Source organism: Alexandromys fortis, unplaced genomic scaffold (genome assembly GCF_014885135.2).
Source record: "Alexandromys fortis isolate MF-2015 unplaced genomic scaffold, M_Fortis_MF-2015_v1.1 scaffold_174, whole genome shotgun sequence".
Lineage (NCBI taxonomy): Eukaryota > Metazoa > Chordata > Mammalia > Rodentia > Cricetidae > Alexandromys > Alexandromys fortis.
The window spans coordinates 616,534-641,820 of NW_026068063.1; the positions used below are offsets into that span (position 1 = coordinate 616,534).

At 45.6% G+C, this 25,287-nt stretch overlaps 1 protein-coding gene across 5 annotated transcripts in view; it reads left to right on the forward strand.

Moving 5' to 3' along the window:
* Kazn (kazrin, periplakin interacting protein) overlaps positions 1 to 25,287 on the forward strand; it is an 892,416-nt gene that overhangs the window by 167,569 nt on the left and 699,560 nt on the right. For 2 of the 5 annotated variants that reach the window (XM_050120354.1, XM_050120353.1), the window contains one exon: positions 1,951 to 2,026. The exons of the other annotated variants lie outside the window; for them this stretch is intronic. In XM_050120354.1, the coding sequence (XP_049976311.1) occupies positions 2,023 to 2,026 (4 nt within the window). In that variant the 5' untranslated portion in view covers positions 1,951 to 2,022. The remainder of the gene's footprint in view (positions 1 to 1,950; positions 2,027 to 25,287) is intronic. 5 annotated transcript variants of the gene reach the window in all.

Sequence of the window (25,287 nt, forward strand, 5' to 3'; positions counted from 1 at the left end):
CACCACATGAGCTGGAATTGACCCTGTGCTCCATAAGTTGCCTTTGGCAGATGTTTAGTCACAGCACACACACACACACACACACACACACACACACACACACACAGAGAGAGAGAGAGAGAGAGAGAGAGAGAGAGAGAGAGAGAGAGAGAGTAACCAGTACCTTCCAAACGTGAGAAGTGTATCTCAGCTCCTTGCATCCAGCCATTAATGGAGACTCCACTCCGACCCATAATTTTGCACTCAACCATGCCACAAATCACTTCTAGTATGCATGATGGATGTCTCTTTTACAAGTGAATCTTGTATTCTTTAAATTATTCCCATTTACAAAAAGATGAACACCAGGAGCTGAAGAGATGGTTCAGTGGTTAAGAGCATCAGCTGCTCTCACAGAGGACCCAGGTTTGATTCTCAGCACCCATGTGTTTGTTCACGACCATCTATATAACTCAAGTCCCAAAGGGACAAGACAGTTTCTTCCGACCTCCTCGCCACCTAAGCACATGTGGTACACAGATGTACATGCAGCAAATACCCATACATAGAAAATTAGTAAACACTTTTTAAATTAAAAACATAAAGAACTAGTACTGCTTTTTCAAAGGACTAGAGCTCAGACCCACACTGGGCTCTCCACAACCACCTCTAAATCTAACTCCAGGGGATCCTATAACCTCTAGGGCACCTATACACACATGGGGCACATATTCTTGCATACACAATTAAAAAATTTTAATTAAAAATATTAAAAGAAAAGGCGACAACCCAGTATTTCAAGCTGCCTTCATCCCCTTTTAAAGCATGCTGTCCTTGCAAAACCAGATATTAGTGTTACGTGCCTGCCGGATCCTGTCTTTGGGAGATCCGTGAATCCGTGGATGATGCGTGTGAGGTTCCTGCTGCCAAGACAATCATCAATCCTTTGTTAAAGGAAATGTACCCTCTAAAGTTGTTATTCCAACAGTCAGAAAACAGCGGAGCCTTCTTCTTGCAACCCTGGACTTGCTGGGTCCTCTTCAGTGGCAGTGTCTTTTTTTTGGGGGGGGGGGAAGATATCTGGCATGAATGCTGTATTTGATGATTCTCTTGTCCATCTTGTGATTCAGACAGAGGCTGACGCAGCTAACACATTCTGGGATATTTCAATTACTCTCACCACTCCCAACTCTACAGAGTAGGGAGGTAGCTGGTGTGTGCCCAAGGGGATGACCATGGTTAGTGACAAGGCAGGAAGGGCCACTGTGGCTCAAAAGACCAAAATGGGAAGCGCTTTTACCCACCTGCCTGCTCAGTAAATCAGTGAGTTTTTTGGTAGCCATTTGCTTTTTTTTTTTTTTAATTATGTGTCTGCCCCGTCTATGTGTGGATATGTGCACATGCATGCAGTTGCTTAAAGAGGCCAGAAGATGGTGTTGGTTCCTTTGGAGTTGGGGTTAGAGGTGGTAGTGAGCCGCTCAGTGTGGGGGCTGGGATCTGAACTTGGGTCTTCTGCAAAAACAATGTCACTTCTTAACTGCTGAGCGACTGCACCAGCCTCCACAGTTCATGATATTGTCAGTCAATCAAAATATTGGGTTGATTGGATTTAATTTGTATAGTTTTACTTCCCAGACCCCCAAAATAGATTCTGTGTGCAAGGAGAAGCTCTTTTCAGAGTGTCAGGGATTTTTATGCTCTCCTTGAGTCCCCCAAGTCGTGGAATACTCGGTGCTTTTCAAGGCAGCTGATGACTGAATGTCATTATTGCTTTTATTCAGAACCCTTTGCTTGATTGAACATTGTGGGAAAAAATCCTTCTGCTTAATTAAGACATAAAAGGATGTCTTATCTGGGTTATAACTTTAAAAATTCTGGGTAAGATAGAGTTTAGGTACGGCTTGATTCAAGGTTCTGGGGATATTGTTAGGCTCTATCAGCGATTTTGATTTCCCTGTCCTTTTGTCCCAGGCTACACCTGGTAGCATCTGATGTGTTCAAGGTCATTTCTTTTCATGGCTCCAGGCCAATGGCTCCATCCTAATGGGTAAGAGAATGACGAGGACTTGAGTTCAAATCCATAGCATCCACATAAAGATCCAGGCAGAGATGTAATGTGCAGGGGAGCAGAGGTAGCCAGTCTTAAATTCTTTTTCATTTCTGTAATAGAATGCCCTAAACAAAGAGACTGAGGGAAGACAGGCTTTGTTTTGGCTTATGGTCCCAGAGGGAGAGAGTCCAAGATGGAGGGAAAACATAGCTATAGACAGGGAAAACATGACAGCAGAAAGAGGAAGCTGGCTGGTCACATTTTCATCCACATACAGGAAGCAGGGCAAAACCAGGATGTGGGCAAGGTTGTAAAGGCCTTCCCCCAGTGATAGACTTCCTCTATAAAGGCCCCATCTCCTTAGGTTCCTCAACTTCTCCAAACTGCACCACTCACACTGAACACCACGTGTTCAAACAAATAAATCAGTGGGGGACATTTCTTATTGAAACTATCACAAGGTCGATGCTGCTGACCAGCCTAACCCAATGACAAGCTTCAGGCTCAGTGGGGGACTCCATTTCCAGTTGATAAAGTAGAGAGAAATAGTAGAGGACACCCCAGGATACACACACACACACACACACACACACAGACACACACACACAGACACACACACAGAATGGATGTGCACAAGGTTAACCCTGGGGGCAATGAGCTTACTTCCCATGACATGATACCGAGACATGTTTAATATGTTCTGCTTATTTGAAAACAAAGTTCTGTACACACCTGTTGTCCAGAGCACACATGCTTCCTCTAGTTATGGCTCTCAGCCAGCAATGCTAAAACACCGTTTTTCTGGTCACTGTGCCACAAACACGATAAAGCTACGGTGCAAAGGTTCACTACGATTGTGTTTTCCAAACAAGGGGAAGAGAGTAACAGTGTGTTCTTTTCCGAATGATAGCCTCACTGGAGCTCTCTGGCTCTCAGAACATGCCAGAATTATCACCTACCCATTTCCCTGGCTGAACTGTTATGAATGACATAAACCATCTGGCAGTAACACGAAGAGGAATTTGAAAGGCAGAAAAATTGCACATAGTTCTAGCCATTCCCTAAATATCAGATTAAATGCCACCTTCCCTAAGAAATTATCATTGATGTTCTCTGCTTCCTACTTTGGTGTGTGTGCACACGCATGCGCGTGTGTGCATGCTCTCTCTTTCTCCCCCTCTTTCCCTCCCTCTCTTTCTCTGTATGTGTGAGAGAAAGAGTACCTATGAGTGCAGACCTATCTATGTGCACACACAGAAAGGGGGAAGATCCAAGAATTTAGGAAGAAGCAATATCATTTAAACATTTGTGGTGGTTTGGATGAGCAATGCACCCCATAAAACTTGGTCCCCAGTTGTTGGCGCTATTTGGGGAGGCTGAAGTGATGCAGCCTTGGTATGTGTGACTGGGGACAGGCTTTGAAAGTCAAAATCCTCCTTACACATCCATTTCTCTCTTCTCTGCTTTGTGCTTGTTTTCAAGATGTGAGCCCTTAGCTCGCTGCTTCAGCAACAGTGCCCACTGCTTATTCTCACGCCTCTCACCATGAGGGGCTCTTATTCTTCTGAACCTGTAGGACAAAATAAACTCTTCCTTCCAGAAGCTGCTTTAGGTCATGGTGTTCCATCACAGCAATATTTATAAAAGTTTTGGAGTGATTTTGAAATACATATATATATATATAATTTTCCTTGTAAAATGTACTGAAACTCACTATATATGTATATATACATATATTCATACATATATGAATATATATGATAGAAATGAAAGTATTGTAAGTATTGTATAATAATTTACCTGTTTTGGGTCTGTGAAGATTTAGGCCTTGATACACACACACACACACACACACACACACACACACATACTCACACAGGCACACACCTTTGTAGTATGAATTCTAATTGCTTTAATAATAAACACTCAGAGTCAGCCATCAGGGCATGAAAGCTGAAACATCAGGGAAGCAGAGCGACCAACCATTAGAGAGTTCTTACCTCTGCCAATGATCAGACCAAAGGGGTGATCCTGTCCTCAGAGTGACTGCAACGAGCTCCTGTCTCCTCCTGCCTTATATTCCTCTCTCCACCCAGCCATATCCATCCTGTCTCCACCTCTTCGGTGCTAGGTTTAAAGGCCTGTGATTCCCAAATACTGGGATTAAAAGTGTGAGCCACCACCACTTGGCTCTGGCTAACTAGTGTGGCTAGCTCTGCACTCTGATCTTCAGGCAAGCTTTATTTGATAGATTATAAATAGAATATCATCACACACCGTAATATTTAAAATGATAGTCTTTCACCAGCATACATACCAGAATCTACACCACTCCATCTCTGCCTCCTTCCTAGCACCCTGCAGGGGACCTGGGACCCCACCGCCTGCTCAGTCAGTTATTTGCTGGCTTGCAAACGGCATGGAGGAAAATTTTGTGTTCTTTTCCAAGGGGCATTCCAGAGGTCAGTGCCCCCTAATGTGTGTCCGGCTGTGACTTTCTGGGAAGGCTCCGGGAGTTTCTGAAAAGCTAACATTCTTCTCGAACGAACCTGTGCTATGATTGCAGGGGATTCTCCAGGGAATCAGAATTAATGGGATATTCGAAATGTTTATGGAAAAAAAAGCTAAACTTAGAGGATCAAAGGCTGTGGGACCCTGGCGCCCTTGCGGCTGAAGGCTGGGAGCTTTTAACCGGCATCTCAAACAGCAGGGTCTTCTCCAATTCCCCTTCAGTGGCATTGAAAGTCCTAGCTAGAAACCATTTGAATTTCTTCCTGACTGCTGGAATAGAGCAAGGGCTCCTTCAAGCAGACCACTGGGGCCTTCCGCTTTCCTTTTCTGTGTGGCCCCAGCCCAACTTTTGAGGATAAGTTGCTTCCTGCCAAATTGGCCTTACTGTTGGGCAGGGATACAGGGCAGTGTGAGTGGGATGGGTGCGTGAGTTTATTTGGCATCTTGACTCCAAATGGGGACAGCTCCAAAACCTCCAGAAGGATGGGCTGTTTTCTGTAATTCTGCTAAAAAAAAATTGGCTAGTGGACTTAAGACATGAAGATAAGATGGCTCAGCAGCTAAGAGCATTTGCTGCTTTTGCTGAGAACCCAGGTTCAGTTCCCAGCAACCACATGATGGCTCCCAGCCACCCATAACTCCTGCTCCAGGGGACATGATGCCTTCTTCTGACCTCCTTGGGTACTAGGCGTATACATGGTGCACAGACATATCTGCAGTCAGACACATATACATAAAATAAATGAAATGAATCTTAGAAATTACACTCTGCTTGATTTAAGTGGGAAGGAGGGTTAGTGTCGCTATGGCATAGATGTGAATTGTCCCTTGCAAGGGCTCACTCACATGTTGATTTAAGTGGGAAGGAGGGTTAGTGTCACTATGGCATAGATGCAAAGGCTCACATGTTGAATGCTTGACTTCTGATGATAGCACTATTTTTGAGACATTCTGGAATCTTTAGGAGGTGAGGCCATTGGGGGCATGGCTTTTCCTGGGGATGGTCTCTCTCCCTCTCTCCACCTCCTCCTGGCCTCCCCCCCATTTCCTGTCTACCATGACACGCTCCCACCTTCCCCCCATTTCCTGTCTACCTTACACGATGATGCTCCTCCACACTCTTCCACTGCCACGGCAGTTTGCTCAGATGAGCGGAGCTGAGGATACACCGAACCCCGGAACCTGCGAGCCGAAGACAGAGCTTTTCTTTTAATGGGATCTCCTCAGGTGTTTTGTTAAAGCAACAGGAAACACAGCTAATTCTAGTGTTGCTGTTGGCTGCCTGGTGGCAGTGATTATTTTTAGTAACTTATCAGGAGGAGGCGTGGGATGGGAGACACTGAAGGAAAGAGGGCAGGGAAAGGGTTTTTATGCAACCAGCCAAGGCCTCAGCAAGGCAGAACATGTTACGGTGTGAGGTAAAAGAATTGGTGGGAAGTCACCTTCAGGTGGCACACGGTCACCTTCTAGTGCAAAGTCACCTTCCACATGGCACTTCCTAGATGCTGCAAGGTCACCTTTCAGATGGTGCAAAGTCATCTTTTGGGTAGCTACTGGTTTTGGAGGAGGCAACAGTGTGAAGATGCTGGGAGCCCCTCCTCAGGCTTTCTTTGTCCTTCTGTAAGCTCGAGTACACTCTTCAGCCTCACTGAGCCTCAGGGCTTGTCCCTGTGACAGACAGCACCGGAAGGTAACCCAGACGCGTACAGCTTACTTACAATACATCTGCTCCTCTCTGATGCCGGCACTAAGGTACCACAGAGCTCCTGCAAGAGAATGCCAATGGGCTGTCCTGCTGACGCAGGATGCCCAGTCACACACTCCTCCCACGGTGCATGTACAGGCCAGAATGTGGGGGAGGGTTCCCCCAAATCCCAGAGAGCTTCCAGGCAGAGGTGACCTCCTTCACAGGGCTCCAGGGAAAGTCCATAAACCAAAAGTGGGAGGGGCCTGGGGAGTGGGAATGTTTTGTTCCTGCTGCCTTGGGGTTTGTACGGTTGGTGTGTTTGTAAGCAGAAAGCTCCCAATTACTGTTCCTTGCCAGTCCCTGCTGGAGTGGGAAGAACCTGTAACAAGCCGTAGCATTGGTAATTACTGCTCTGAGCTCTGCTGGGGACGCTGATTGAGAGCAATCACTGAACAAGGAGGAGACCGCTGGTCAGACTAATGGCCGAACTAGTGCCATGGGGTCTGGCTGGAACTGCCAGAAGATGGGGTACGGGGTGTGCCAGTCAGGCCACTGCCATCTTGGGAGCCTTGAACCTCTTTTTTAATCTGTGGAAAGGCTTCTCCTCATGGCGTGCAGTGGCAGGAACTAACTTGCCCATTATTTTCACTGAGTGAGGAAGACAGAAACTCTGCCAGGAAGTAAAGGGGATGGGGGACATGTTCTTATGCAGATATGAGCTCAGCCCCAGCTGGTGGACTTTGCCCTTGCTCATTGTAGCCCTTGGGAGTTTGGTGAAACTGGATGATCAGACACATTTAGAACTGAGCATTGTTCTCTGGCCTTTGAAATAGTCAAGAATTACCTTCTAAAACCCACACCTGCCCTCTACCAAGAAGCGCAGAAACCAGGTTCTTACACAAAATTGGCCTTTGTGCCCTGGGGGCTTGACTACTCTAGCCCTCTGAGCAATGATCACCTACTAGTGACCGCTCCTAGGACTTTGCTTGGTGGGGAACCTCAGGGTTTGTCCTGTGTCTCGATGGGTTCATCCCATAGACCCTAAAGTTCAAATTCTGTGGTTACCACTTCCCTGCCAAGGTACAAAAAGGAGAATCTTCCAGAAACTGATTTAACTATAGAGAAATGTGTTCCTTCTCTCAGCAGGAACTACAAGGTGGGGGACATATTTGGAGACTCAGTGGCTTCAGGGACCAGGGTGTTTGCATGTCTCTTCCTTGCCTGCTCCAGGCCAGCTTGGGCAGATCTAGATAAGAACACATTCCGGAAAGAGGAGCGACCAGCCGTTTCTAAGGCTCCCTCTCTAATGCAAGAAAGTTCCCCTAGCTGTGCCTTAGCTGACTTCCCCTCCCAGGCCAGGCTTCTATTGTGTGCCCAGGTCAGAGCTATAGCGGTCAGACTTTCCTCATTGTGACAGTTACCTGAGCAATAACAGTGTAATGGATCAACCATTTGTTATGGTTCCCAGTTTTGGAGATCTTGGCCCAAGGCTAGCTGGATCCATTGCTGTGGGCCTGAAGAGAGGCAGGATGTCTCTACAACAGGAATGTGTGGCAGAGGCTGCATCTCAGGGTAGCCAGGGTGCAGAGAGTAGTAGGGAGGTGTAGGAGGATAAGGCCGCTTGTTTGTCCCAACCACCCGGCTAGCTTAGCCCTGAAATAACCACACAGAAACTGTATTAATTAAATCACTGCTTGGCCCATTAGCTCTAGCTTCTTATTTGCTAACTCTTACATCTTAATTTAACCCATTTCTATTAATCTATGTATCACCATGAGGCTGTGGCTTACCCGGTAAAATTTCCGCATGTCTTACTCTGATGGAGGATCCATGGCGTCTCTCATTCCGCCCTTCTTCCTCCCAGCATTTATTTCCGTCTTCCCTGCCTACCTAAGTTCTGCCCTATCAATAGGCCAAGGCAGTTTCTTTATTCGTTAACCAAGAAAAGCAACACACAGACAGAAGGACCTCCCATACCAAGGAGGGGCCTGTACTGAAGGTTTATGTTTCCAGGGCTCCCCACTAATTACCTACTTACTACAACTACCCTCTATCTCCCATAATCTCACCACCTCCAGCAGTCTATCTAAAAGAAAGAAATAGAGATTTGTGTGTGTGTGTGCTTATTTATTATTTGTGTACAGAATCACATGGTTTTCATATGGCATTTTCATGCACAGTCCTTGTGTATTATACTTTGTTCTCATTCATTCCCCTCTGCCACATTCCCTACCCCTTTCGCGTGTTCCTTCCCTCCCCTTAGAAAGTCCCCGCCTACATTCCATGTGCCTCTTTCTCCCCTCACGGTTTCTTTCTTGTCTCCCAGGATGCCCTTTCTGGACTCGTGACCTTAAACAACGTCCATATAAACATATACACGCATACATATATAACTATTCACATTTTGGGCCTATCAGTGGAATAGTCCTTGCTTGACAGCATAGACCTCATGATCCAGTCACTTCTTCAAAGCCCACCGCTGAATATTTCTTTCATCAGAGGTCAAGATTTTACAACCAGAGCCTTTGCGGGGCTTCATATTAAAACCATAACAATAATCAGATATTGGTACAAGGAATGGGATTCCCATAGGGGGACGATCTTCCTATGAAACTCCCCCACCCCAGGCCTTCCTCATAAAGGAAGAGGGGATAGATGTCTCTACCTTGTGGGAATTTTGAAGAGAGTGGGGAGCTGATTTCCAGAAGGCAATTTTGTTGAGCCCTGAAGCCGAACTCATTTGTTGGTGGTTTCGCCTCCTAGCCATGCTCCCAGCACAGGTGGGAGCCTTTCCAGATTGGACAGGGGCTCTTTGTATTCTTCTCCAGATACTGCCCCTCCCCCCACATAGATTCAGTGAACAAAGATCTATGTTTCTTACCTTAACAAATGCTTCCCCCAGAGAAGTGGGCTCCTTCCAACAGGAGCAGTCTAGACTTACCTATTATACCTAGTCAGGATTTAACTTATACACCAAGCTTGATCCAGCACACTCTATGATGCAGGCTCACAAACATGCTGATGCAGGCAGCGTCTGCATGGGGCTGTCTCAGACAAGGTCCAAACTGTCCTTCCCCACAGAAGTTCTTATCTTCCCCTGCTACTGTTCTTATTAGTTGGCTACAGAAAGCCCATTCTTAAAACCCACTCTAAAACATTTGACCCTTCAGGGCACTAATTTCTACCCCTTCTCACATTTCTGCTGCCCACTGAGGTTTTGTGTGTTAATCTTTTGCCCTGAACAGCGTTCACTTTTCTGGCGATCTCCCAACTTGCCTGTGACCTATTGCCACAAACTACTGCAGGGAGAGGGGGCCCATGGGAGAAGCCACACCATCCCCCAAATAACAGTTCCTTCTGGAGGAAACCATTCCAGGGAACAAGTTACCTTGTTTGTTTTGGTTTATCTAGGGCCAGTATCTTATAATCCATCAGGCCAAGTCCATCTCTTACTGGTCCTGCCTGGCCTAGTTTACATACCGCCTCTTTCCCAAGGTCCTCAGACCAGTCACTAAGCCAGAGATGACCGAACCCCCTCAACCTTCCAGGTCATCCATTCTAGCTCAGCCTTGACCTTCTCGGTGTTCTGGCTAGTATTTCAAGCTACACATGAGCATGGGCTTTCTCTCCTTTGAGTAGAGTCTACAGAGACACCCAGGGGCCACCGCTGAGAGTCTGTGATTGTTTGCCTCTTAGTGGCCTCTTAGTGACGTATAAATTCAGGAGAAGAGAAGAGAAAATCCTGTGTTCTCTAAAGCTCTTTATGGGCAAGTGAGGTAGCTGACTTCCTTTAATGTGGGAAGGGGAGGGTCGTGTATATGCTGAACAGCACAATGGAAGGCAGTCAGCTCTCTTCTGGACACACCATAGCACCATCTGTGAAAGCCTCCTAAATGGAGACCATCCCTGAGAGCTCACAGAGAGAAACCCAGATCCCTTCCTCTTTAAACAGGCCACTATGGGTCAGGCTTCAAGCAGCGAGCTTTCAAATAAAGTAGACATGGTTTCAGTACAGGTTGTGCCAGTTAAAAAATTTGATTTGGAGCAAGTGACTCAAACCTTCCAAGCCTTGGTGTCCTCAGCTGTAAAACTGGGCTGATGGGAGAATTATGTTCAATGGCACACCCAAGGCGTCTGTTAGAATGATTGACATATCTAACAGAGTCTAGCACACGGCCTGATCCACAGAAAGTACCTAATAAGTGAAACAGTAATTATTCTCAGTGAAGACTTTATCAACTATAAAGTTGAAAACATTTCAGTGAAGAACCGGCTAATGTTTTCATAAGCCCTCATTCTTTTTCCATTCATAAATATATAGTTCAGTGTTCATGTGAAGAGGTCAGCCCCCATCCTTCACTTCTATACTCCTGCTTTCTGTTATCCCTCTTCACCCTCCCCATTGGTTTTTCTAGACCTTTAAAAGAAATGCTAATCATTCCTTTAAGTTTTGGAACACCATTGTTTCTCTGATCAGCTTTCTGGGGTCTCCCTACTCCCATCCCCCAGGCGTTTCTGGCTTCTCCTGGGGCCTTGCTCTGGGCCCTGCATTATAGCCTGCATTTGCACATGCCCAGGTGATGGGAGACTGACTGACAAGGTGCCCTTCTCCTCCTGTCTTTATCTTGGCTATGTGTGCGTGCATGCATGCGTGTGTGTATAATACTGAAGACTGAAGTTTTTAGAACCTGTGGTGTGTGTGTGTGTATGTGAGATAGTAGAGGCTGGAGCTTTCAGAACCTGTGTGTGTGTGTGTGAGTGTGTGTGTGTGTGTGTGTGTGTGTGTGATACTACAGGCTGGAGCTTTCAGAACCTGTGTGTGTGTGTGTGCGCGCGCATGTGTGTGTGTGTGTGTGTGATACTATAGGCTGGAGCTTTCAGAACCTGTGTGTGTGTGTGTGCGCGCGCATGTGTGTGTGTGTGTGTGTGTGATACTACAGGCTGGAGCTTTCAGAACCTGGCCTGCCAAGAATGAGTGGCATGTGAACGCGCCCAGCTCTGTGATTCCGGGCAGATGCCCAAGCTTGGTGAGGATGGTCCCTGTGGCCTCAGAGGAGCCATGCCAAGAATGTGCGCTGCCAAGAGTTCTGCACCCCCGGGGGCCATTCTGGCTGCTTCCTTCTCTTGCCAAGCTGTTTCTAGATCACTTTTCTAAATTCCATCCCCCCCACCGCCCAAAAATACTAAGAAAAGAAGCCGGAAAAGCCAAGAATTAGTAGGGAAGCATTTAAATCACCTTCCACTGTGATGTGCAAGTAATTAGCGAAGGTAATAATAATGACAGTACATTAAAATCTGTAACTTAATAGGCTGGAGAGGTGGCTCGGGGTTACGAATACTGGCTCCTCTTGAAGAGAACTGAGTTCAGTTCCCAACATGCATATAGTGGCTCAGAACTACCTGCAGCTCTGGCTCCAAAAGACCTGACACCCCCTTCTGGCTTCCATGAGCGTGGGCACACGTGTGCACACGCACACACACAAAAATACAATAAAAATTTAAAAGTAATGAGTAGCTTTGAGCAAGCGAGGGCAGGAGTGCTCAGCCAAAGTTTTCACCATTCATGTAGAAAGGAAGCTGTGCCCTGTTTCCCGTGGCCCTTGGAGCTCCTGGGCCTGGAGTCCCCAATGCCCATTTGGAGGCACAAATCCTCAGTGAATGTCCAGACTATAGAGGTTTTCTTCCCCCTTCCTTTCTTCTTCCCTCCCTCCTCCCTCCCTCCTTTTTTTCTTTCTAGTTTTTTTAACTCTGTGTGTGTGTGTGTGTTCGTGCACACGGAGGGCAGAAAACGGCTTACTGGAGCTGGTTTTCTCCTTCCACCACCTGGTCATTAGACTTGGCACCAGGCACATTCACCCACTGAGGCATCTTCCTGGGCCCTGTGGAGTTTTTCAGGAGACAACTGTGCCTTCCTAGGGTTGGAGAGGTGGTTCAGGGATTGAGACTGCTAAGTTTACGTATGAGACTCAAGTATGAGCACGAGAACCCAAGTTGAAACGCCCAGCATCTATGTAAAAAGCCAGGCATAGCCACACATCCTATAACCCCAGCACGGTGGATAGGAAGACACAGGAGGATGGCTGGGACTGGCTGACTACCAGCCTAGCTCTGGGTTCAGTAAGAGATTCTGCCTTAAGGGAATAAGACAGAGAGCTTTAGATCAGGATACCTAATTTCTATGTCTACACGTGTATGCATACACCACACATATACACCACATGTAATGTGGATCTTGCAGATGGATTAAACCACAATGCAATTATAACACAGCACCTCTGAGCTCCTTGGTGATGCCATGGCTAAGGCAAAGATGACAGGACAGAGTCACCACACTTTGGGTTCCCAGGGAACTAACTAGGTTAGGTGAGTGAGGGAAGCATACTGAAAGCCAATTTGGTTTCTGTAATTTCAGGGCCTTGGTAAATTCAGTGACCGTCTGGCCTAGCAGTAGTGTTAGTCCGAGGTAGATTGAAGGAAAATATGCAAGCTTGGGCAAAATAAGCAGCTGTAAGCATGTTCCTAGAGTCCTGAAGAAAAATCTGTGTGTTTTGGGGTTACACCTGTGCACGGATAATGGTATGTTTTTATTTGTTATTACTGCGTGTCTTCCCATCTTGGCCATTATGGAAATTATGGAAAACTGCTGGATCCCGTGAAGTTGGAGCTTGTAGGAAAAGTTGTTGACTTTGTGTTATGTAAGTGCAGGTTCCTTTCCCCTGCATTACTTGGTCTCATTTTGCTGTAAAAAGCAGAATTCTGAGGCTAGAGAGATGGCTCAGTGGGGAAGTGCTTGCTGAACAAACTTAAATACCTGAGTTCAGGTATTCCCAGTGCCCATGGGAATGATGGGTGTGACTGCATATATTATTAATAACCCCAGGGTACGGATGGGGGTAGACATGGGGTCAGGGTTCAGAGGCAGGCAGATCCCCAGAGTTTACTGCCAGTCAGTCTAGACAATCAATAAATTCCAGGTGCAAAGAGAGACCTTGCCTCAAAAAAGAAGGTAGAGAGATTGATGGAGATACCTTATGTCGACCTGTAGCTATGGCATACGCATGCACAAACACATACAAAGAATAAAATTGTTGTGGGAAATCCATAAACTTATTTATTATAGGGATAAAATTAGTCTTTTCTTTCCTTCTCTCTCCCCCTTTCTTCTTCCTCTCTCTTTCCTGCCTCCTCCTTCCCTCTCCTCCTGTATATTCCCAGCTTGAACTAGATGGAGGTAGATTTAAAGACTGCACCTAGGACCCCAGGATGTCCCCGTCACAAAGTATAACCCTGGAACCCCAGCATCTAGCGCTCTGTCTCGCTGTGAATGTTTGAAGTCTTCTAAACCCCCATTTCTAAAACCACCCCATGCACTCACAGTTAGAAGCATTTAAAATTCCAATAAAATACCCAGGCTAAAAATGTCCTCGCTCTGGCTTCCGGTCCTCTGCTAACAGCAAGTGCAGGCGGGAAAGCGTGTTCTCCTTGGCAGTGGCTTTTGGAAGCCAGCTAACGTTACGGCCCGCCACTGGGCGAGCATTTCCCCGCTAAGAGCCGCAATGTATTTCGCAAAGAGCACATCCTACTCAAGTTTACCTGTGATGTGGGCTGCAGAAGGCTGCTATGGATCCCATCATCTCTCACATCCTGCCAAGACTCAGGCGTGAGCCCAGCACTTCAGCTGGCAGGCTCTACAGCCCCAGCACTAGCACTGGCTGCTGGTTCTCGATACAACAGAGGAGAACTTTGAGTGGCATCTTGTCTCACTTCGCTTTTGTGGTCGTAGGTCATGTGGGAGGATGGATCTGCAGGAGCTGGAGGGTCTGTCCTCCTTAGTGGACAAGATGATGTCCCTTCTCTACCCCAAGTCTCTTCCAGTCTTATAAAGGTGCAAGCCACTTTTGCTTGGAGTACTGAATGTCTGAAGCCATCTGTGTCACTAACCTTTTAATTTTTTTGTTATTTTTATGATATTATCTCTCTCTGTGTATGTGTGTGTATTGTGTGTGTGTATGTGCATATGTGTATGCACACACACATGTATATCCAGCATATAAATGGGGAGGTCCGAGAACAGCTTGTGGGAATTGGTTCTCTCCCTCAACCATGTAGGTCCCGGGGTTGAACTCAGGTTGTCAGTCTTGGTGACAAGCACCTTTAGCTGCTGAGCCGTTTTACCAGACCCTCATTAACCTTTAAAAAAGAGTTGCTCTCATGTGCACTTTTATGCCCTCGGTTAGGGGGGCTCCAGTTTCTCCTCGGGCGTTGATGGGCTTCGTGGACAACGTTACCTAATGGACTCGCGAAAGTGAAGGCTGTGCCTCCACTTAGTGGAATCATCTCAAGGATGGGCGAGTTAGAGGGACACCTCAAAGACACATATGCTCCAAAGCTGTTCTCTGTGTGGCCCTATCCATAGCAGAGGGGATGGGTCAGGAAACATTGCCGAGCACACCAATTCCTGACTGTACAATGTTTAGAATGAAATAATGATGTTTGCCAAAAATACAGCATGACTTTTCTTCTAATTTTGTTTATGTGTACATGTGTGTGCCCACATGTCTTATGCTCCACACATGTACAGTGTACCTTCAGAGACCGGACGAGGGCGTAGGACCTAGAACTGGAGGGTAGCTTTGAGCTGCCTGATGTGGGCGATGGGAATCGAACCCAGGCCTTCTGAAAGAGTGCTGCACACTCCTAACGGCGGAACCATCTCTTCAGCCTGGATTCTGGAGTTGTTAATCTAACTTTGGTTTTTATTGTGGAATACATACACATGGACTAGGGAGGAGAGAGAGCCACCACTCAGTACGGCCACAATGTCAATTGGTTTCCTGTTGGAGAACCCTGCATTTAAGGTTGCAGGTCACCTTGTCTGACGAGCTTGCTGAGCGCAGTTCAACATGGAGAACTCCCTCTTTTGCCAGGCTCCTTTTCTCTGTCTGACCTTATTTGGAGAGTGGCTCTAAGCTCAGATGCCTGACCTTATTGGGAGGAAGACTCTGAACAGGGCTCCCTGCAAATGCCATATGACTCAGCACACAAGTCCCACCCTTTCCTGCTGCCTGCATGTGCTGCGTCATGTCATGACCAATCAGCCCGTCCCAACGGTCACCCTCAGAACCCCATACACCTTAGCCCCGGGACAATAAAGTGAGCTGCCTCTCGGAATGCAACCCCTGGAAGTTCTTTCCATTGTGCCCATGGCTGTCTGAGCCCTGTTCGCCACTTGTACTCCCTTTGCCCCCGTGGGCCAGGGTCAATGACCCCTGAGGGAAGGGAGACCCACAATTTCCCATCTTTGGTGCATACTTGAGGTTTAAAAATGCAACGCCCCCCCCCGCCCCCCCCAGTCTTATGTGTTTCAACTCTTGGTCCCCCTTTGATGGCCTGGCTTGGGAAGGTTGTGGAACCTGTAAGAGATTGGTCCTAGCTGGAAGAATTGGGTCATTGGTGTGGGGAAGGCGGTGAGGTTTATAACCTGGTCACTGCTCCTGTCCTGTTTCTGTTTCTTGCTCCATCCTGTCTGAGCATGCTCCTACTGCCATGTGCTTTCCCTACTGCAGTGATGTGAATGAAAATGTCCCCATAGACTTATGTATTTGAACACTTGCTCCCCAGATGGTGGCACGGTTGGGGGAGGTTATGGAACCTTTAAGAGGGAGGTGGAGCCCTGCTGGAGCAAACACATCACTAGCTGGGCTTTGAGAGTTTATAGCCTTGCCCTATTTTTCAGTTCTCTCTCTCTCTCTCTCTCTCTCTCTCTCTCTCTCTCTCTCTCTCCTCTCCCCTCCCTCCCTCCCTCCCTCCCTCCCTCCCTCCCTCCCTCCCTCCCTCCCTCCTTCCTTCCTTCCTTCCTTCCTTCCTTCCTTCCTTCCTTCCTATCTTTGAGATGTGATCTCTTAGATCTCTTAGCGTCCTGCTCCAGCCACCTGCTGCCATGCCTCCCCCCAACACTGCAGACTCTTCCTTTGGAACTACAAATCGAAAGAGACTCTGTCTTCCGGAAGTTGCTTTTGGCCATGGTGTTATATCATAGTATCAAGAAAGTGACTGATATACCCACCACAATGAACTATACCCCCTCCAATCATGAGCCCAAAGGCCCCTTGCTTTCCTCAAGCTGACTCTTGACAGATGTTTGATCATGGTAATGAGAAAGAAGTTGACACAGTGTCTCACTGTCTTTTTGTTGGATGTGATATTACCTGCTCCCAAAGCTTTCCAGTGTTCTGCTGAACAGAAAGTCTCAGGTGAGCTCCAGCTCCTACCCTGCCTCCCTGCAGCCACCACTGCTGCATGCCTGTGGACAGTCATTGTCTCTCTACATCACTGCAGGACTCTCCAAGCCAATGGCAGACTTCTCATTGGGATCGTGAGTTCATTTTATCCATTTTACCCCACAACCATCGTTATTATAAGACAGACAATAAGATGAATAAGCACGTGTACCCTTGTCATCAGATACTTTTGAAAACACTGTGTGTATAGACGTCTGCAAATGTGTATGCATGCATACATGTGCATGCATGTGGTGGTCAGAGGATGGCTTCCACTGTGGGTCCCCAGACATTGTCCACCTTTGCCTTAAAATTTATTTTTATTTTTAAATTATGTATGTATGTGTATGTCTGAATGTGCATTCAGGAGCCTGGGGAGTCCAAAAGAGGTTATTTGATCTCTGAAGTTGGCATTACAGACAGTTGGTTGTGAGACACCAGCAGGGGAACTGGACTTGCATCCTCCTCAAGGTCACTCCATGGTCTTAACTCCTGAGCCATCTCTCTAGTTCCACTCTGTTTGTTTTTCAGGTAGGGCCTCCCTGTGCGGTCCTGGCCTACAACTTGCTTTGTAGAACAGGCAGACCTTAAACTTCCAGAGATCTGCCTACCACTGCCTCCTGAGTGCTGGGATTAAGACAGGGTCCCTCATTGGCCTGGGCCTTCCCAAGAAGACCAGGCTGCCTCCCAGTGAGCCCTAGGAGTTCTCTTGGCTCTGTGTGGGCATTTTAAGTGTATAGCACTATGCCTAGAATTGTTTTAAAACATGGCGTCTGGGGAATCAAACTCAGGTCCCTGAGCTTGCAAAGTAATTACTTTATCAACAAAACTGTCTCCTCGCTCACCATAATTCTTATTAAAGCTTTAGGGAAGGACTGGGGGCCAGCTTAGGATGGAAATACATTGTCTTACGAGATGCGACTTACAGATTTGAGGGCAGAAGTTTGATCTCTTTCATCCTCGGCATATTATATTCTTTGGTCTAAGATTTCAGTGGGATTCCAGAATATGAGGAGAGAGACAGCAAGAGCTGTAGTGATAGAAGCGGTGAGGCTGTGTCCCCGGCACCTGGCCGCCTGCATGGCTAGCTTATGCCCCGAAATAATTACACGGAAACTGTATTCTTTTAAACACTGCCTGGCCCAGCTAGTTCCAGCCTCTTATTGGCTAGCTCTTACATATCGATCTAACCCATTTCTAATAATCTGTGTAGCCCACGAGGTGGCTTACCAGAGAAGATCTTAACCTGCGTCTGTCTGGAGTGGGAGAATCATGGCGACTCCTCAACTAAGCTTCTTTCTCCCAGCATTCTGTTCTGTTTACTCCACCCACCTAAGGGTTGGCCTATCAAGGGGCCTAGGCAGTTTCTTTATTAATAAGAAATCACTCCCGCATCAAAGAGCGACAATGGCACCTGACACCATCTACATTCTCAATAGCATTGTCTCATCTAAAAGCTGCCCGATTTCAGGGCCAAGAGATGGCCTGGTGGGTAAACTGTTAGCTTTGCAAGCATAAAAACCTGAGTGCCCAGAATCCCCAGAATCCAGGTAAAACGTTGAGGGTAGCACACACCTTTGCAGAACTGGGGAGGCAGAGGAGGATGTGTCCAGGGAGTTTCCTGGGCTGTGAGTTAAGGCAATGAACTCCATATTCAATGAGAGAGCCTGTCTCAATAAAAACGAAAAGGTGGAAATTAAAAATTGAATTGAAGAAGACATTCCAACATCAACTCTTGGTTTCCACATGTGCCCAGAGGAGTAAACAAACCTTTATATACATGTTTGTGCACGTGCGCGCGCACACACACAGCTGTATTTCTTGTAAGCATCATCTTCACCTTTTCAGCTGAGGACCTAGACATTCACACATAGACCAGGGATCTACCGGAAGTTACACAGTAATCCTCGTTGACCACAGCTCTTCTGTGGCTCCCGTTCTCTGCCACACTACTCTGCTTTGGCTAATGTTTTGCATAGAATTAACCACCATCGACGGCTTCACTTGAAACTAGTGTGAAATGGCTCCTGTAACACTAGGCAAGGTGAAATTTTCAGTCAGCTTGGTATCTCAGGGGGCAACCTAACACTTCTTAATGATAGAAGGCTTTCCAGAAAGACTGAGCTGTCTTGTGTGTGAACCAAAGAGATTTTCCTTTCGCTTGGTCGACACAAAGAGCCACATGCCCGGAGAATTCCAAACACTATCGTGTCTCTGAAATCTATACTTTGAAAGCCGTGGTTTGAGGGGTTCCACTGAGTTCTCACCCGAGAAACCATTTCTTACATCTACGTGCCATTTGAGACGTATCCATTCATCCATTTGTATGATAATTGTCCCTGGCCCGTGAAAAGATGGCATCGCCTGCCTGGCGTGCAGGATTCCCTTACAGGAGTCTGTGTCTGCAGAGACGCAATTCCCCTTCTTATCACTGACTTCTCATGCCACCAAAAGGCACCCACAACATTCTGCCCTCGATGGGAAACAAGTCGAGAACAATGTGCAAGAGCTAGACATGAGTTGGCCCATTTTTATTTTTAATACAGCCAGTAAATAATTGTAATGTACCTTACATGTCATACTTTTTTGTAGGAAATAAGTAATCAGTAGGCCGTGCTATCGGGAGCCTGAGGTGACCAGCCTGGGACTGGGCCATGCTGAAGGCCTCAGTAACTCATGTGCCATAACACTTCCCATGGTGTAGATTACTATGTAGGAAAGATTAAAGATAAATAAAGGAAGTTAATTAACCACTGGTAATAACATCAAGTAGTGGCAAACCTGCTAATGTGTGTGTGTTCTTAATTATATTTGCATAGATCATTTTATCCTAAGCACACATGAGCAGCGTGAGGTCTGTTTGTTTGGGTTACCCACTGAGGTCAGGACAGTTTGGTGACTTGTGTATTTCCCTACAGCGCACAGACTTCTTCGATACTGTCATCTGCAATGTCAGTGCAGAGCCTCATCTCTGTTACTAACTCTCTTTCCTGATGATAGAGGGAAGAGAGACAAAGGAATGTGGGTGAGCAACGAGACACAGTTCCTATGCTACAGTAATTCTTTTCAAAAGGACACTGGATTGGTAGTTTAGAACCATGAAAATTTTTGAGGACATAATCTATGTGATTTACTATCCCAGGAAAGCCATTTCTTTGCTATTTTCCTTGTTAAAATTTTAGAAACTAAGTCATAGTCTGTTTCCTTGGAAGCCATGAAAATGACCAGTGTGATATTTTCACGTTGGCTTGTCAGGGATTGGCCATAGTTCCCACATTAATAAGCTCAGTTATTTAGATCATCAGTTGACCTACTTATTGAGTTCCTAACTTTTGTGCTAGACATTCTGCATACTGGCAAGGTGAACAGCCAGTATCCCTGTGGAGACAGAGAGAACTGCTAGTTAGACAGCAAATCCATAGTGATTTCATCAGCCCTGGTTCCCTCAGTGCTCATCAGCATGCACGGAGAGAGTGGTCATGTGTCATGTCTAGGTTTTAAGTAGTTCTTTGAGAATTTCCTATCATGTGTTTTGATTATATCTGTCCCTTCCCCAGTTCCTCCCAGATCCACTCCTCCTTCACCACCTACCCAACTGATTGTCCTTTTAACAAAGCTTATCAAGTTCAGTTTGTGCTGCCTATAGGGCACTGGCTGTGTGTCCTTCCACCGAAGCATGCTCAACCCCAAAGCTGCACCCTTAAGGAAAGCTGACTCTCCCTCTGCTAGCAGGTACCAGTTGCCATTAGCATGGAAGGGTGGGACTTCATTCTCACACCCCTTCTTCATGCTAGAATTTTGTCTGACTTGAGCTTGTACAGATCACATATGTGCAATCTCAACTGCTGAGTTCATATGTGCAACTTCTCTGTCATATCCAGAAAATTCTCCATGTCTGAAGATCTTTCCATTCCCTCTTTTGCAATGATTCATGAACATTGGGAACAGGAGGTATGAGACAGATGTCTCATTTTGGACTGTCCATGCCACAGCCTCTTAGTCTCTACACCTTGACCAGTGTAGGGCCTCTGTGATAATCACCATATACAGAAAATGAAGCTTTTCTGCTGAGAGTTGAAGCGATACACTCATCTATGGGTATAAGAATAGTCATTATAATTCATTAGGAGTTGGTGTAATACTATGTCCGTTTAGTAAAATAACAGTAGTATGTTCTCCCCTACTGTCCATGGCCTGTCTCACGTCAAGTTCTTGGCTCATGTATCAGTGCCAGATATAGGTTTAACTTGTGCAACAGGATTAAAATCCAAGTGGAAAGTAGTTGGTTACTCCCATGACATCTGTGCCACTATTGCATCATGGCCTCATTTTATTAGGCCAGTAGTTGTTGTAGCTTTCAAGGTTCACAACTGGGTAAGATTAATGATTACTTTTGTTTTCTAGTAATGTGCATAGCAACTTCCAGACTATGATGCTAGCCAATGGAGATGATGCTCCCATGTTCACTCCTAGTTTGATTTCTCTGTGTTCTATGACTCAAGAATGAGGCATCTTCAGCAATAGATGTCTTACTGTTGAGTTTTGGATGGAAATGAAGATCATTGGCAATAGCCTGTAATATTTGGGGTTCTATGGAATCTTGATGACCAGCAACTCTAAGAGAGATAACCCATTCCTGCCACTGGGCTTTTTATTTGTAGACTTGTGATTTCTAGTAGGGATATTGTTGCCCCAATATATTTAAATGGTGACACCATTTAAAAATTTTATATATGTGAATTTGTATATTTAAGGAAGTTTCCATAAGACTTTTTATAAATATCTTTAGAGTTATTTATCCTTCTCCATATTTCCATTTACCTATCCTGTTCTATTTTTCCCCTTTGATTCTTTTTTACCACTGCATTCTATCTAGCATTCCTTAAACTTTTCTCCCCATAGCTCTTTACTAATGTCTTGACCTCTATGGGTATTCCAAATGGACCACATACCTCTGAAGATTCAAAGCTAGCCTCCAAAAAGGAGAGAAAACATCCTGGTTCCATCTTAACATCACTGAGAATAGCTGTTCTCAGCCCAATTCATCATCCATTTACCTGTGAATTTCCTAATTCTTATTTTCTTAACATCTGGGTGATATTCCATTGTGTAAATATACCATATTTTCAGGATCCACTCATCAGTTGATAGGTATCTAGGTGTTTCCATTTCCTGGCTATTGTTAATAGCACATCAGGGAACATGGATGATGAGCAGGTGGTCTCTTTTGAAGGATACAGAATCTTTAGCGTATATGCTCTAGAGTGACATGGCTGGGTCACATGAGAGATCTATTTCTAGTTTTTTTTCTTTGATTTTGAAACCTCCACATTGATTTCCATAGTGGTTGTACTAGTTTGTACCCTCACAAACAGGAAGTGATCCCATTTCCCAACATCCATACCAACACTTGTTGTCTTTTTATTTTTATTTTTAAATCTTAGTCATTCTGATTGGAGTGAGATGAAATCCTAAAGCAGCTCTGATATGAATTTACATGATGGCTAAGGACATTGAACATTTCAAATAATGTTTCATAGCTATTTGTGTTTCATCTTTTGAGAACTCTGTTTTGTTCCATGCGTTTTAAAATATTGAGCTATCTGTTTTCTTAAGGTTTAGTTTTAAAATTCTTTGTCTATCCTAGAAGCTAACTCTCTGCCCAATGTCTAGCTGATAAAAAATTTCCCCATCCTTTAGTCTGCCTACTTACTCAAATGATGGTGTCCTTTGTTGTACAGAAACCTTTTAGGTTCATGAGTTGCCATTAATTAATTGTATGTCTTACTGCCTGCACTACTTTCCCCTCCATCAGATTCAGAGAATCAGGTTTTATGTTGAGGTTCTTATTCATTCGAACTGAGTTTTGTGCAGGGAAAAAGACAGAGATTAAACTTCATTATTTTATGTGTAGCCTTCCAGTTTGACCAGCACCATTTGTTAAAGATGCTGTCTTCTTTTCCAATGTGTTTTATTGGCTTCTTTGTAAAAATTCTGGTGGCTGTAGAAGCCTGGGCTTTTATATGAGTCCTCAATTATTCCATTGATCAGTTTGTCTGTTTTTATGCCAGTACCACACTGTTTTTATTACTATAGCTGTGTGAGTATCATAATACAGGGAACATATCTCAACATAATAAAGACAATATTCAGAAAACTCATAGCCAACATTTCTCTAAATTGAGAAAAACTCAAAGCATTTCTACTAAAATCAGGACCAATCTGAGAGTTTATTCAGAACCTGATAGTCTATTTGGCACCGCCTTTTATTTGTATCTCTATTCCCATGGGGGAGATAAGCTGTTGGGGCCCGTGTGGGTCCAACACAGATTCCCTAACTGGACTGGAACAGACTCGAGAGGAATAATCAATCCTGGCTATTGTTAAACAGAGACAGCTTGTCTACAGAGTTACATGATCAGCTCAGACCAGGCTTATGGCTCTTGTGCCATACAGAAATATGGGCCTACAATAAGCACATCTTTTTTAAAAAATTTTATGTTTTAATTGTGTGTGTGTGTGTGTGTGTGTATGTGTGTATGTGTACATATCTGCAAAATCCAGAAGAGGGCACTGGATCCCTGGGAGTTAGAGTTACAGGCAGTTGTGAGACTTCTTACATGGGTGGTTGGAACTGAACTCGGGTCTTCTGCAAGAGCAGTGAGTGCTCTTACTCACAAAGTCATCTCTCCATCATCTAAATTGTCTTTAGCAGATGGGTGAGGGTTTTTTTTTATTCCCATGCTCTTAAGCTGTGGCTTATTTTCTTTTTGTCTCCCTGAGTTCTTCTCCTCCTTCTTTTAGAAGATTGCATCTGATGATAAATAAAAGCCTACAGCCTTCCCTGTTCCCTCAGTGGAAATAATTCCTCACTGATAAGGGGCCTTATCTCTGCAGTCACTAGAATCTCAGCAGTTGTGGTATGATTTGTCCTTCAACCCCAAAAGTGCTAAAATCATGTCCCTGATGAGTGGAACCATCTTTCTTTCTGCTGGCAAAAGACCAAGAAAGCATAAGCAGAATTAAGTGCATCTTAAACATAAGTCTTTAGGAATGTAGTTGTAGAGAAGATGGTTTTGGTTGAGTTCTTGGCACAAGATCAAAACTGATTTAAGAGTGAAACTCTTTGCTGTACAAGTTATCTGTTGCTAAAGAGGAAATTACACCCTAGAGGAGAGGCTTGAGCAATAGTAACAACTGCAGCAAATCTCCATGCCATAGTGTCTTTGTAGCAGGAATTCTAAGTGCTTTACTTATCTGGATAGGTCCAGCGTCTCATTAAAAGATATAGATGCTGCTGTTAGATGAGAGTCACAGGGAAACTCAGCAGGAGCAGAATAATCTGATTCCGAAAAGATGTGCTCCCATGCTCTGGTGCTCCCCATGTCATATGCTTCCATGATCCCGTGCTCTCATGCTCGTGTGCTCCCATGATCCTGTGCTCCTGCCATCCTGTGTACCTCCCCGCATGCCCTCCCTAAGCTTATGTGCTCCCATGATCCCTTGCTCATGTGTTTCCATGATCCTGTGCTTCCCATGTCATGTGTTCCCATGGTCCCATGCCCATGTGCTCCCATGATCCCATGCTCTCATTCCAAGTGCCCCCATGATCCTGTGTCTCCCCATGTTCATGTCCTCCCATGATCCTGTGCTCCCCATGGTAATCTGCTCCCATGATCCCATGCTCATGGGCTCCCATGATTCTGTGTGCCACCCCCACCCCATTGCTCATGTGCTCCTGTGATCCTGTACTCCTGTGGCTGGCAGGTTTGTGCTGACTTCGGTTCCTTGCCATATGGACATTTCTCCAGATCTTTAGTACCTGGGACAAGGCTGACTTCCTACTGAGAACACTCAGAGATAGAGAATGGTGGAGCATGTCTGGCTCACTTGGTAGAGCTTACCTAGCATGTACAAAGTCCAAGCCTTGATCTTCACAACCACATAAGTCCCGTGGTCACACAAACCTGTAATCTCAGCACTACAGAGGGGAGGGTAGGGAGAGCAGGAGTTCAGAGTTATCCTAGTTACATAGCAAGTGTGAGGCTACAGGGAGCTAGAGAGAAAGAAACAGACTCAGAGACAGCGAGAGTGAGGAAGGGGAAGGGAGAGAGAGAGAGAGAGAGAGAGAGACAGAGAGAGAGAGACAGAGAGAGAGAGAGACAGAGAGAGAGAGACAGAGAGAGAGAGACAGAGAGAGAGAGAGAGAGAGAGAGAGAGAGACAGAGAGAGACAGAGAGTAACTCTATAAGTCTGTGAGACTATGCCATCTTTAAACAGGTTATTCCTATCTGGGGTGGAAAAAGGACTAGAGAGGTATGTGAATACCAGGAAGTAGTACTTGTGAAATCTCTTTCGGAGTCTGGCTATGATAGTCTTCCTTTGCCTCTGATGTTTTGAATGCAGATCATCCTCCCTTATTCCCAAGAACTTCATATCCATCTACCCAGTGCCATCCCGCTAGCATTGTTGAGGGTCTTGGATCTTGTATAAACTCAGGTCCATAAATATGCATATACACATATACACACATACACATGTGCACACACACGGACACACACACGTCTCTTTGGGTACTGACTGTGCAGTTCTAACACTATGGTTAGAACCATAGTCACCTGAGAAGCAAAGAACCATGTCATCCACTCCTGCAGTCAGAGGGGGATGCAGGCTAACTGCTCGAAGCACCCACTCATAAGGAAGAATATGCAAAGCACATAGAAGTCAGTAGACCAGGTAAATTCCAAATCACCTCCACCACAGTTCAGTGGGTCTTTAAT